The sequence below is a fragment of the Haemorhous mexicanus genome, chromosome 3 (genome assembly GCF_027477595.1).
Source record: "Haemorhous mexicanus isolate bHaeMex1 chromosome 3, bHaeMex1.pri, whole genome shotgun sequence".
NCBI classification, from domain to species: Eukaryota; Metazoa; Chordata; class Aves; order Passeriformes; family Fringillidae; genus Haemorhous; species Haemorhous mexicanus.
Genome location: NC_082343.1, coordinates 71,143,465 through 71,156,626, shown reverse-complemented (window position 1 = coordinate 71,156,626; position 13,162 = coordinate 71,143,465). Strand labels below are relative to the sequence as shown.

At 38.4% G+C, this 13,162-nt stretch overlaps 1 protein-coding gene across 2 annotated transcripts in view; it reads right to left on the bottom strand.

Moving 5' to 3' along the window:
• Positions 1 to 13,162, bottom strand: part of REV3L (REV3 like, DNA directed polymerase zeta catalytic subunit) — a 112,756-nt gene that overhangs the window by 4,611 nt on the left and 94,983 nt on the right. For both annotated transcript variants that reach the window (XM_059842280.1, XM_059842281.1), the window contains exons 22-30: positions 12,504 to 12,645; positions 8,448 to 8,692; positions 7,372 to 7,480; positions 6,314 to 6,520; positions 5,568 to 5,677; positions 4,436 to 4,550; positions 2,895 to 3,032; positions 1,926 to 2,116; positions 605 to 851 (exon numbers count right to left, since the gene is read on the bottom strand). In XM_059842280.1, the coding sequence (XP_059698263.1) occupies positions 605 to 851; positions 1,926 to 2,116; positions 2,895 to 3,032; positions 4,436 to 4,550; positions 5,568 to 5,677; positions 6,314 to 6,520; positions 7,372 to 7,480; positions 8,448 to 8,692; positions 12,504 to 12,645 (1,504 nt within the window). The remainder of the gene's footprint in view (positions 1 to 604; positions 852 to 1,925; positions 2,117 to 2,894; positions 3,033 to 4,435; positions 4,551 to 5,567; positions 5,678 to 6,313; positions 6,521 to 7,371; positions 7,481 to 8,447; positions 8,693 to 12,503; positions 12,646 to 13,162) is intronic.

The following is a 13,162-nucleotide window of genomic DNA, read 5'->3' as shown; positions in this document are numbered from 1 at the left end:
GGGAATCACAAATTAAAATCCAGCTATCTAAAGCTTCTTTTCCTGCATCTCAATGACTTCTTTAACTTTTAGGGAATCATGTTTGGGTATTATTGGCTTTAAATTTCTGGTGATAAAAATTTTAAAGTGTTCCTGCTGCTGGAGCATGCCACCCTTTCTATACAGACAAGAGATGTCAGAATATTTTGGAAAAACAGAAGTTCCAACATCTAATAGAGAGATATTTAAAAAGTGGAAGGCCAAATAGATGCACATACACATACTGCTAAAAATACAGAGTTATGGCAAAATATTCTCTTAAACTACAGATGGGATCAGGAAACAGAGGATGACTGTGATCAGCCCTGCACAGAAGGGTTGAAAAAACTGATTTACTATGTGAAAAGAAGCCCACACAGAAGATCTAAGAATCAGGACTGCATATTTGAGCATCAAACAGCAATGCAATCGGGACTTCATATTTGAGCATCAACAGCAAATGCTGCTTCACGAAACAACATTTGCTGTTGCCCCCTATCAAACTCATTCCACTGAAAGTCACAGCAAGGCCAAACACTGCAGCCAGATGCACTGCACTTGCTAACTCTTGTTAGGAAACACTCACCCGGGGCAGCTCGTGGTACCAGCTGAAGACATCTATGCCAATGAGCGAGAACACCCTGGCCAGGGGGGGCAGGATCTGCTTGGTGATGTAGTAGGTGGCGTTGAGCCTCAGGCTGGGGTCCTGCAGCACCTCGAGGGGCCGCCGGACGAGCTGGATCAGGGGCAGGCCGGGCATGCCGTACACGATGACGTAGGGCACGCGCTCCCCGACGCGCGGCTCCGAGCGACGGTCGTAGGCAAGCATTCTCCTGCCAAGACACAGCCTTGAGAATGCATCCAGAGGCAGATTCATAGTTATTTCACTGGCCTGTAAGCTTCCCCATCTGATTAGATTAGTTGCTCTCCAGATGACTGGAGTCAGTGTGTATTATGAAGTACAGGACCAAAATATTTCATTTTTATTTTGTCTTGTGATCAGACCTAAATTTTAGAACCTGGGGCACAAATCCTAAAGACATGGTCTGTTTCAGGTCACTTGGATTTGCACGCAGACCGTTTCCTAGCTACCACTTCCTTAAAGAAATATTTTAGTAAGGAACAGCCAGGGTACTAAAAAGAGCTCAAGTACAATTTGCTTTCTGGTCAAATTCTGGTCCTTTGCTTTCTGAGACTGCTTGCTCAGTACAATGATACCTGCTTCAAGCTGAATTATCCTTCAGTCAGAAAGCAAAGGACAATCAATTTGAAGTAGGTATCAATTTTGGACTTTGATGTTGTTTTATTATAGAAGCATAGCTTAATTGGAAGACCTTTTGTTTCAAGCAAGGTGGCAAAATGTTTCACCTTACATTATCTACTTTTCTATTACTGATCAAGGATATCAACAGGATGAAATACTAACTTTAAGTAAGGTACTTTATTAAAAATGAAAAACTATGCCTGGTAATGTATTTCACAGCACTAAGAGACATCACTGTCACAATCTGTAACATATCTAATAACTGGGAGTGATGAATAATCTTGGAGAGTCCAGCCCTTGTACAAAACCCAAGCTGTAAGTAACAGAGGTGAACACACTATTACAGTGTCCTGACAAGACTTTCCTCTTGAACGTGTGGCTCTTTCCAGGACCATCTCTTTTCACACACAGAAGAAATTTAGGGACAACAGCTTCAACAGTATTTGAGGAAGACATTTGACTGCTAGCTGTAACTTGACAGTACAAAGGTCAAGAGAAAAAATATCCACAATCTGCTATCTAATGTGTCAGTACAAAGATCAAAACAAAAAACCTGCTAGCTTCTACCCATAATCTGTCAAACCTGTCAGCACAAAGGTCAAGATAAGAAATATCTGTGATTAGCACTTCTTGATCTCATTACCTGGTGATTTCCAGAGCAGGTACACAGGCCCCAGGTTTATATGCTGAGCTCCCTCGGTACTCTTTTGCAAAGATGAAGTCCTGCATGCTGGCTTTTCCTTCCAGTAACTTCATGCATTGATTCTGAACATACTGCTTGATCTGACTTATGTCCCGTGTTTCAAATAGCAGCTTGATAGAACACTCAAGTATCTTTACAACCAAAAGAGAAAAGTGAGAAAAACATGTATATTTGAATAAAAAAGAATTAATTGCAATTAATTCAGTAAATTACATGGAAATACAGTGCTTAGAAAAAGTATCAGTGGTGAACTAGGATATTGATAGACATTCATAAACACATTACTGGACAACTTTTTCCTCAGTTTGCCACATCTTTCATGACATCATCCATACACCAGCGCTAAGATTTTTTCAACAACTATAGAAGTTTACAAAGTATGAGAGATGTTTTACCTGGCCATCTAAAATATTTTGCCATGACTTTATACTTCTACATTATTATCTTTTTTACTGGCATAAAATTCTTGTAATTTGGCTAAGGACAAGATTTCCTAATTTCTTTTTAACCTCTCAATACACAGCTTAAAATAAACAGGCAAAATAAAGGTATTTAAGAGAATTCTTAGCTGAACTAGAATTATGTAAGCGAGCTATTTGGAGATAGATCAGAGTGTCTCACTCATCTGGCAGTAATACTTCCAGCTGAAGTGAACTGGATCAAAAATGGTCTTTGAGAGGGCTTATATGGGCCAAGGGCTTTTTATGGGATGAAATATAAGCTGTAAAATACAAATCCTAGTAATGCTGTAAAAGATCTTCAATTTATCTTTCAAATAGCTCACACAAGAAAAACAGTTGAAGATAAAGACAGCTCAAAGGACTAGAAACTTTGAGAAAGGACAAATTAAAAAAATGAAATAACGAAAGACTGTAATTTCATTCAGGAAGAAATCTATGAATAGTTTACCTTGGAAACAGCAGGACAGGAGTCCCTTCGGACTGTCTCTATGCCTTTTGCATCAAATACTGGGTCCTTCTGGTCCAGTGTTTCATACATGTAACCCACATACCTCTTTTTAGTTTGCAGGACACATGGCAAGTAGACCTGGAATGTTTAGAAAGAAGACAGCCCAGTCTGGAATGTGTTTGGAACACAAAGGGCTTCCTAAGGAATACTGTGCTTTGTTCGTTTGTTGTGGTCTGCTAGTTTGTTTGCTTTTTTTGTTAAATCATTACAACTGATAAAATAGATCAAAGGACTCTTAAAGGATGGCTGAGGAAGTTGGGATTCTGTGGTGTTCCATTCTTAAATCACCTTGTATTTCATTTAGCTGAAGCTCATATGGAAAATGACACACAGTGTACATTGTTGCCAGTACCTTTACTTTTCTGGATTGCACATGTCACCATTTCTAATATAACTCTATTATGGGTCTTTCTTATAAAGACAACTTCATTTTAAACATCAGAGAAGAAAATGTTCCCAACACAAGAAGTGGCTTGGAACTTTCTGTTTTCAAACTGAAGGAGATGCCAAAAATCTGCTAGTATCTCCATTTGGAGCAAATATGCTTTTTAAAAGCTTGTGCTTGGAGAACAGCTCAGGAATGGATTTTTAGGGTCATGGTCTCTTTTGCTTGTTTTCTCCAACTTCTTACTTGATTTTTGACTGTGGTAAGCATTCCTTGAATACTTTAAAATGAAAGAATGGAGAACAATTTCTTCTTTGTAGTGCTACTAGGATAACACCACATCTTCCTGACTCTCATGGAAGACGGAGCAGTGAGTTTAGGTTGCCTCAGGCTTACATATTTTGATTGACCTTGTTGAGTCAGGTATGTACTCTGAAAATATCCAGACCACCTGAACTAATGCTAACTGACCTACACACCTTGCTAATGACTTTACAGTGACAATCTTCCAGCAAAATCACTAACATATTGCCTTGCTCTTCTACTAAAGATTTGTTGTGGTTAATATTTCTTCCAGAAGCCTAATGAATAGATTTTAATGACTTTTCATTTTACAGGTGTATGTATCATGTGGACATATGCTGAAGTGAGTGTGCTAAAGCTGGCTGAAAAATAAATATCAGACTTGTAACTAATGCACTGGAACTGGGGACGGTGAACATTTCCTCTGCTAAGTTCCACACATTGATTCAATTGTAGGTATACAATACCAAACTGAGGGAGATATTTCCAAAAACTGATGAGACAGGAATTCAAACTGCCTGATGCTGCCAGCACAACAAGCCAGTGATGTGAAATTAGGAATATTTCTCTTTATTGTTCACACTGTAGTGCTCCTCTGAAAAGGTCCCTGAGGCATTAAGGAGCTTGCAATGTATCTACAGAAACAGCACATGACTTGTTTATCCTTATGTACATTAGGGTTCAGAAAAATCTTTTATCTTCGACTTTTTTGGGGAATTTTTTTGTTTGGTTTTTGTTTTGTTGTTGGTTTGATAACACCCAACACATTTCAAGCAAAACACTTTCCTTTTACCTTTTCAAACTTCAGTTTAACAGGCTTGGGATTTGTTGCTGTTACAGCTTCAGCAATTTCTTGACCAATCTTAAAAGACTGCTCCTTTGTGGCTCCTTTCAAGAGTACAAACATGCTACAAGAAATCAGACATAGGAAGTGAATGCAAATCTATTCAACACAGTTCCTGAAAACCATATGCTATAGTTTCCTGGTAGCAAGGCAGGGATGTTATTATGAGTTGCATTCCCCTTCTTCAGCTAGAAAAGCCAAAAATCTGAGAAACTTCAGTGTTCAGCATGAGATGAGGAGTGCCAAAGGGCTAATGAATGCTGTGACTATCTGATGAGGCAGGGAATGGACCGCTCCCACACACTGCAAAACTGGAGTTCCCAGGGAAGTAAAGAGCTCTGGTATACCATTTTTTCCCCACTATGGGAAGCAGCAGGATTTTACTTCCTTTCTCCAACATTTTTTTTTTTTAAATGAAACCACTATGAATTCAGTATCTTTGAAATGTCAAGTCTTTTATCAGATCTGGCTGAAATCAGTCACTGGATTCATAAGTTATTAAGAAAGGACATCCAGATAAGCTTGTTTCCCAATGGCTGAAAAATTATCCAAGTGTGGAACAGAGATGGATATGCCCAGAGCATGGCTATTATTTAGATGAAAGACTGACTGAGAAAATGTATGTCAGGCAGCCTAATAATATCTCTGAATGCTCTGCTGGCTGCATTTGAATTGTATCCACTTCTGAAGCTTAAAACAGTGCCTGCCTCGAGGTGCAATGCCTGTACATATACTCTACTTTCAAAAATGAAAATCGCATCAGAAACAGGCACAAAAACAATAATAATAATTTGGTAAATTAGATTTATATTCATTCACAACTGAAAAAATATTTCCCCCCTTCTTTCTGTTCCACATAATTTTCAAAAGAAAGGAAACCTTTAAAGCACTTCAAGAAACCCAAGCAAATTCAGTATTATTCACTTTGCATATTCTGGAAGGCAGTAAGCAACATCCAAAGAAGATCCACACACCCTTTTCAGCATCATAAATTCGCCTTGCTGAGACAAAAGCAAAATCTATCTCTCTATGAAGAACTATTATGATTTTAAAACATTTTAAGAAGCAGATCATGGATTACCTGTCTGTATCACCATATACAACGTGAGCACCCCATTTTTTTGTATCATTCACCAGTTTAATGGCACGCTCCAATGTTTCTCTGGCTTTGTGGACAATGCTGTCTCCAATCTGCAAAGTTAGAATGAAAATCTTTATTCTACTGCTAAACCAAATACTAGCTCTTGGTAAACACAGTCTAACCATGCTTGATCTTGTTATGAAAATCACTCTATTCAGATGATATATTTTATTTCATGGTTTAAATGCATATAATAAATAAAAAGGTCGCTTAGCTTACCCCAAAATAACAAGAACTAAAAGAAAAATTATCAAAAATTATTAAGTATTAAAATAAAGAAGAATTTGTTTTAAACTTCTTTAGAAGTTTATAATATATATTAAAAATCTATGGAGCAAGACAAGACTGCTCAGGATCGTTTTCTCTAGTTTTTGGATTCTGCCTATTCCTATGAAAATGAAGAAAAAGCTATGAAGTTTTGTTTTATTTCTACTACTAAAACTGCAATCCAATCTACCTTTGGAAACAGTTCTACAGAAATGCCAACTCCAAATGCTTCTTTACAGGAAGAAAATGACCTTTATATTTTTCTGGAAGATCACAAATAAATACTAAATTGCTGATTTTCAGTACTACAAATCAAAACAGCTTTTCTGAAGGTATTTAATTTGTTTCAAATAATAATGTTATGTTATCTGACTAGTGTCTTTCCAACATTTTTATACATTTTTACCTGCAACCCTTACCTCAGTGCATGGCATTCTTCCAGAAAAATTAGCAGCAGTATAGCCAAAAGTGAAATTAGCTATATATTTAAGACCCAACTGACGAGCTTCAAGCATTCGAGTCACAGCTTTGTCATGCTTATAAGCCTTCATTGACTGTTTCACCATTATCCTGGTCTTCAAGATTTCTTCCAGCATCCTTGGCAGCACACCCTTTCTTACTGAAGGCTGCCATAAAGGGAACAAAGAAAAACATGGTGTTAGAAAGCCCAACAGAAACAGTTAAGAGTAAAATCAAACCCCAGAACTGTTAGTTAACCACTGATAGGAAGACAAATTAACTAGCAAGACACCCCAGCCACCAACAGTTTGGCTTTTCTCACAAACATTACAAGGAACCTAGAATACAGGCAAAGCTCTTAAGGACAGAACAAACAGCTTTTTGATCTTTGTATTCATCAGCCCTGCTGATGCAATGTTTAAATAACCTTATTAACCAAAATGGGACTTCAATATTTAGCTGTTAATTCTCCAAGTATTAAATGATGAAGGAACATTATCTTTTAAAAATTCTGCAAATATTCTTTACTTAAAGTTTTTGTTTTACATTAAATACAGGTATGCTGGTGATTGCCTAAATATTTTTAACAGCTCCAGGCCATATTCATTACACATCAGCCAGCAGGACACATTACAAAATGAGAACAATAGAAAGAAAGGGACTCTCATCTCCCAGATCATTACTCTTTCTAAGAAAGCATTCTGCTATACAGGCAGGAGAAAAATGGATTGCTACACACAGATAATTACTGTTTGATCCCCAAACTGCACAAGTAAAATACAGTTTAATTATAGATGAAATAAGCCTTCAGTATAAAAGAAAGCATAAAGACATTTAACTTCCTGAGATGCCAGAAGTTCAGCACTTTGACAAATATCAAAAACATTGTGAAATGAGAGAATGAACTTCCCCTTTCTGTCAGTTCTTAATGCAGCAAAATATAAACTACAATATCAATTTGATCTTAAGTGAGCCAAGAGGCAGTGAAAATGCTGTCACAGAGCACTAGTATCATTACCTTGACAAAAGCTACTCCACTGGGTGACACTGTGATATCATGTCTAATCTGGTAGAGCAAGTCAGGAGGTACTCTCAGAGATGTACAGCCAAATTTGAATGCATCATACCTAATAAAGAGAAAATTTAAATATGAAGGCAATTCATTCATTTAAAGACTAATCAAGCAAAAACATCAGCTCACATTAAAATGCTAATAATGCCAGCAAGGACAGAATAATCTCAAGTATAAACAAACATAACATAATTTCAAATTTCTTAGAAGGTTCTAGGAACAAAGTAGTAATAAACAGCTAAATTCCAACTCATGCATAATTTATCAATTCTGCTCTGTGTTATGAATTATTACCAAATACTGAGTTAGTGGAGGTATGTACTCAGTATTGTAATCCCCTATGGAAACCATCCATGTTTACCAAGTACCACACTGCACTTATTTTCTTCTGACAAATTCAGAATTTAAAATCAAGAACTTGAAAACCTGATGGTGACACCTAGCACCTCTCCATTCTTCAAAAAACTGTTTTATAGAGGTAAGTATAACAAGCAGTGAGATCTTTCTGCAATTAACAGAATAACTGTTAAGCTCAATAAAAGATGCTACAAAGAATAACTCAATTGTACCTTTTAATTTTTAGTAATTAGAACCAGAGTGAACTGCAAGTTATACACAAACAATCATAATTCATTAAGGAATAACCCCGGTGTAGTTTTGAAGACAGATGGTGGATTTACAGTAATTTTAACTTATTCTGAAGCAATATTAAAAACCAACATCACCACAATAATCAAAGAGGTGTACATACACACATGCACAGAGGTGTTTCCAGGGGTTTTTAAGAGAACAGAGTCTAATTCTATATTTAATTAAAAATACATACTGATTTGTATATGTCTGTGTATAACATGTGCACACACCCACATGGCAGATTTTTATCATCTGTATTGTGTAACAGAAAACGGTGCCATTCATATGTGCCCATCATTTCCAATGGCAATCAGGTCTTCTCAGTACTTTAGAAAAGATACTCAAGTATCTATAGAATTAAAGATCGTGAGAAAAGAGCAGCAACTTACTTTCCTAAGTTTTCAACATGTCCCAGGCAGGTAGAAAAGCAGTAGTTGTATGCTATGACAATGGAAGGATACAAGGACTGGAAATCCAAGACAAGAACAGCGTTGCTGTAGAAGCGGGATTCCGGCTCCATGATCAAGGGAACACATTGTGGGGCTTTCATCTGAGCTCGCTGCTGGACACTGGGAGTCACAGCAATGTAGTTCATGGGCTTTGCAATGCGCAGCATCACCGACTCCACACGGTACTGCAAAACAGTTTGGATATAATCATCATCATCAAAAGTGCAGAACAAACCTGTATTAACTAGTGCAAACACACACATTTCCTGAATTGAAAGTACAAATAACTACTTTTCCAAAATAAATAGCCATGCTCTTAACATATATTTTAATTGTATTTTATATCACTAGATCATCTTTAGGTGCCTTCCAACCCTAACTGTTCTATGGTTCTTTACTCTGTATTACACAGAATAGAACTTTTCCATGTGTTTCCTCTTCATTTAGCCCTAATCATTGAAAATCGAGTACTTTTTATATATGGAAAAATAATCATCCAACAGACTTCGACAATATATGTGGATGGCCACGCTACTGTCAGTGAATGAGCATTTGCTAAACTGTACTACTGTCAGACCTGCAGATCACTGAAGAAAACAAAGTATAATATGCAGTAAATGCATTGGGTATCATGCTTTCTCTCTGATACCACAAGCAGAACAGGAAGCATAAACAACAAACCCTGCTCAAGATACCACAAAATGTTATATGTGTAGCTGGCAACAAGAGAAAAAAATCTTAGCCCTATTTATTTGTGTATTACTCGATGCTTCAGTAAAGGCTTACAAGTACAAATGCACTGTGTCCATTCAGAATAAAAACCAAAACAGCTGAAAACATAATACATGGTGTGAAAACTACATACATGGGTGGCAAGGGACTGAAAAATCCCGAAATATCAAAGAACAATTCTACATAATTGTAAAATCCTGTGCTTTGAAAAAATCACTATTAAACACCATCTGCCTGACCCACTCTGTATTCAATCATTGTACTGAATGGGTTAGATATAATTTCTTTAACCTTGAAATTATAAATGAACTTACAGAACCAACAGCCTTAACGAGACGCTGCACCTTACACAGAGGTTGGGGTCTGATGTGTAGTTGGGGAGCAACATAAACTGCCACTGCTGCCTTGCACTAATTGCACAATAATTTGTGTCCAGTGATGAACTTGGATGTATGACAAGGAAGTCAGGGACTGGCTCTGGCAAGGGGTAGATTTTGGGTTTTTCTCCCTATGTAGAATTTAGGTTGGAAAATACCTCTAAGATCAACCAAATCCAACTATTAACCCCATGCTGACAAGCACCACATTTACACATCTCTTAACTCCAGGGATGGTGACCCTGGACAGCCTGTTACAATGTTGGACTATCCTCTTGGAGAAGAAATCTCAACCAGCCAGAGAACAAATTGAGGCAATTTCCTCTTCTCCTATTGCTTCTTACTTGGGATACTGACCCCCACCTCACTACAGCCTCCTTTAAGGGAGTTGTAGAGAGCAATAAGGTCAGCCCTGAGCCTCCTTTCCTCCAGATCCCTCAGCTGCTCCACACAGGACTTGTGCTCCAGACCCATCACCAGCTTCATTGCCTGGATCTGGACACACTCCAGCCCCTCAATGTCCTTCTTGTAGTGAGGGGCCCAGAACTGAACATAGGATTTGAGGTGTGGCCTTACCAGTGCTGAGTAGGGAGGGACAAGCTGGTGGTGCTGGCCACATTGTTTCTGACAGAGGTCAGGATGCTATTGGCCTTCTTGGTCACTTGGGCACTCACTGCCTCATGTTCAGCTGCTGTTGACCAGCACCCCAGGTCCTTTTCCTCTGAGCAGCTTGCCAGCCATTCTTCCTGCAGCCTGTAGCCCTGCATGGGGTTGTTGGGAGCCAAGGGCAGAACCCTCACACAACTGGCCTCAGCACATTGACCCAGCCTGTCCAGATCCCTCTCTAGAGCCTTATTACCCTCCAGCAGAGCAACACTCCCTCCCAACTTGGAGTTGCCTGCAAACTGACTAAAGGAGCATTCAATCCCATTATCCAGATCATCAATAAGATACAAAATAGGACTGGCCTTTTGTTTGTTGCCCACGCTGAGTGCACTGGTGCAGATGCATCTCAGTTGGGCTATTGATCTTATCACCTTTTTTTTTAGGCAGGAGGAGAAGCCCTACTCCCTACATGACCATTCCCAGGTGCATCTGCGGTTCCTATTTGTTTTTGCTCCCACGTGGATCTCCAGCCCGTACTGCCACTGAGACAGCAGACCAAAGGACTTTGCTAGGACACTGTTTTTCAACCACTGGTGTGATGCTCCCAGGTTTATCTCTAGTGAGCCTGATCTTATTCCTTTCCCACTCCAAAAAGAGTTTAAAGCTCTCTCAGTGAGCCTTGCTGATTCCTGTGCAAAAACCAGCAAGTTCTCCAAACATCTGACTAATTATCTGTAATGCCTGTGACCACCTCTTGTTAGATTTTGTTTAGTCAACCAAGAAATGTTTGAGATGGCTTAATACAATAAACAAAAATAATTTTAAAAAGTTATTGTAAAATTCAATGAAAGATTCAAACATGGAAAAATAAAATACCTGAAATCTGTTCTTATTACTATTCCATTTTACATGTTTTTTAGCTAAGGGGGAGTATCTTCATAAAGGGTAGTGACTCTTCTGTGTGAAAAAAAATTATTTGAGGTGACTGGGAATTGTTGCAAGTGCCATTTTTGCGATCTAGAAAGTTTCAATGGAAACAGAACATACATGCACAGAAGGGAAGAGAAAAGAACAGTCAGGATAGAAAATGCAGCATGCTTCTGTTGCTCACTCCCACTCACAGACATCTGAGAAAATGACAGGCAGAACAGTCTTTGTGGGCTGCAATCATGACAGTTTAAGCATATCTATGCTGGCAGTATGCCAGTCCCACACTTCCTGTCCCTAACTGTGCATTTCTCGTCCCTTGCTCCAACAGTGGTATTTTCTGACAGTATGGTAAACCAGACCAGGGAGTTAAACTGGCAAATACCTACTGAACACTGCCATGGTTCTGCTGATGGTGCCTGCCAGCCTGCTCCCCTTCTCCCCCAAATACAGGGTCACTACCAGAAAGGCTAACAAGAACCTGCTCTGGGTCAAGAGATGACACAGGCAACTGCAGTCTAAGAAAAAAAAGGTGGCTTAAGATTTTTAATAGCATTGAATTGTTAAGGAAACTGCAGCTTTAGACACTCCCATATCTGGCTGGCTTATGATAACAGAAGAGCTGTAACACATGACAGAGTATCTGACTCTCATTTCAGGTGCTGTTCAGGTCTCACATGTAGCCATGAGAGCAGTTCAGTTAGCCTAGTCACTCACAATCTGGGCAAGGAAAGCTTTTGGTATTACTGGAGACTGCTAGGCTCCCAAACAAAGTGCACATCTTGCTCTGTTCTGCTCCCTTTTCCCTCTGATGCTGGTATCAAAATAACAGAACCACAAACATCTTGCATGGCACGTCTTTAATAAAGCCAGAGCCCCTCTTATTGTAAAATCTCATCCAGAGGTCTACGACACCAGAAATGTCACTTAGAACATATTCAATGCTGCTTTGTCTGCCCTGAAAGAAACTAATTTCGTATTTCTAAAACATGATTAAATATATTTCTTAATGTTTTAGAAAGCACTCATTTTCAGTCTCATGTAAATGTGAACAAAACCAACTCAAAGGGAAAGCTCAGTGCTCCTGAATGCAGTAGAAGATATTCACTGGTGTGATTACATTTGGGGAACTCTATTTTTAACACCTATTTTTAACCTCTGAAACTAGGCAATTCAAAAGCAGCAATAATAGATTGCATGGTACTCTTTATGTTTCAATTTCATGTTAATTCACGTTAACAGCTTTCTGTGACCCTATGAAAATACACATATGGACTGAGAAGATACCAAAGAACTAGAACATTTTTTAAAAACTATTTTGGTTTTGTGAAGTATAAGGAGAATGAACTCTTACCTGGGAGCCTCTTGTTAATACATGTAAGAACTGAATGCCAAAAACTCTTGCCATTTCACTTGTTCTGTCAATCAAATCCAGTTTGTCTAACAATAGGAGATTCCCACGAACCCGGCTAACATAATGATCAACCATTTTCCATCTGTGAGAGTGAACACCTCATTATAAACAATCAGAAGACTGCTGCTCTTTCTACTAAGACAAATTTATTTTTATGGTAACTTGTAACAAACGAGCAAATAAAATTTTCCTTTAGAACCTTTTCATACAACTTTTTCAAAAGTGTGGCATATATAAATATACACGTAGGTATTCTAAGGACATATGCACATTGTGTTACAGCAAGCTACTGTTCAGGTGTCTAACAATGACTTAATATATCCTGTTTTCCTCACTGCCCCAAAGGATTACCAAAACAGACAAAACCACCTCCTCATCTCTTTTCATGTTTTTTAACTGACTGGACCTTTGTGGAAACATCCTTCTGTATTAAGAATGCCTAGAACAGCTGAACATAAATTCATAATTTCAATATAAATCATATTTCTACTTAGCTACAGAAACCTTTACAGAAATTTTATGTATGTCACAAACAACGTGCGGATCAGTATGCAGTTTCATGAATTGTTCATATCACACAATACCAAACTGCTTCAAGA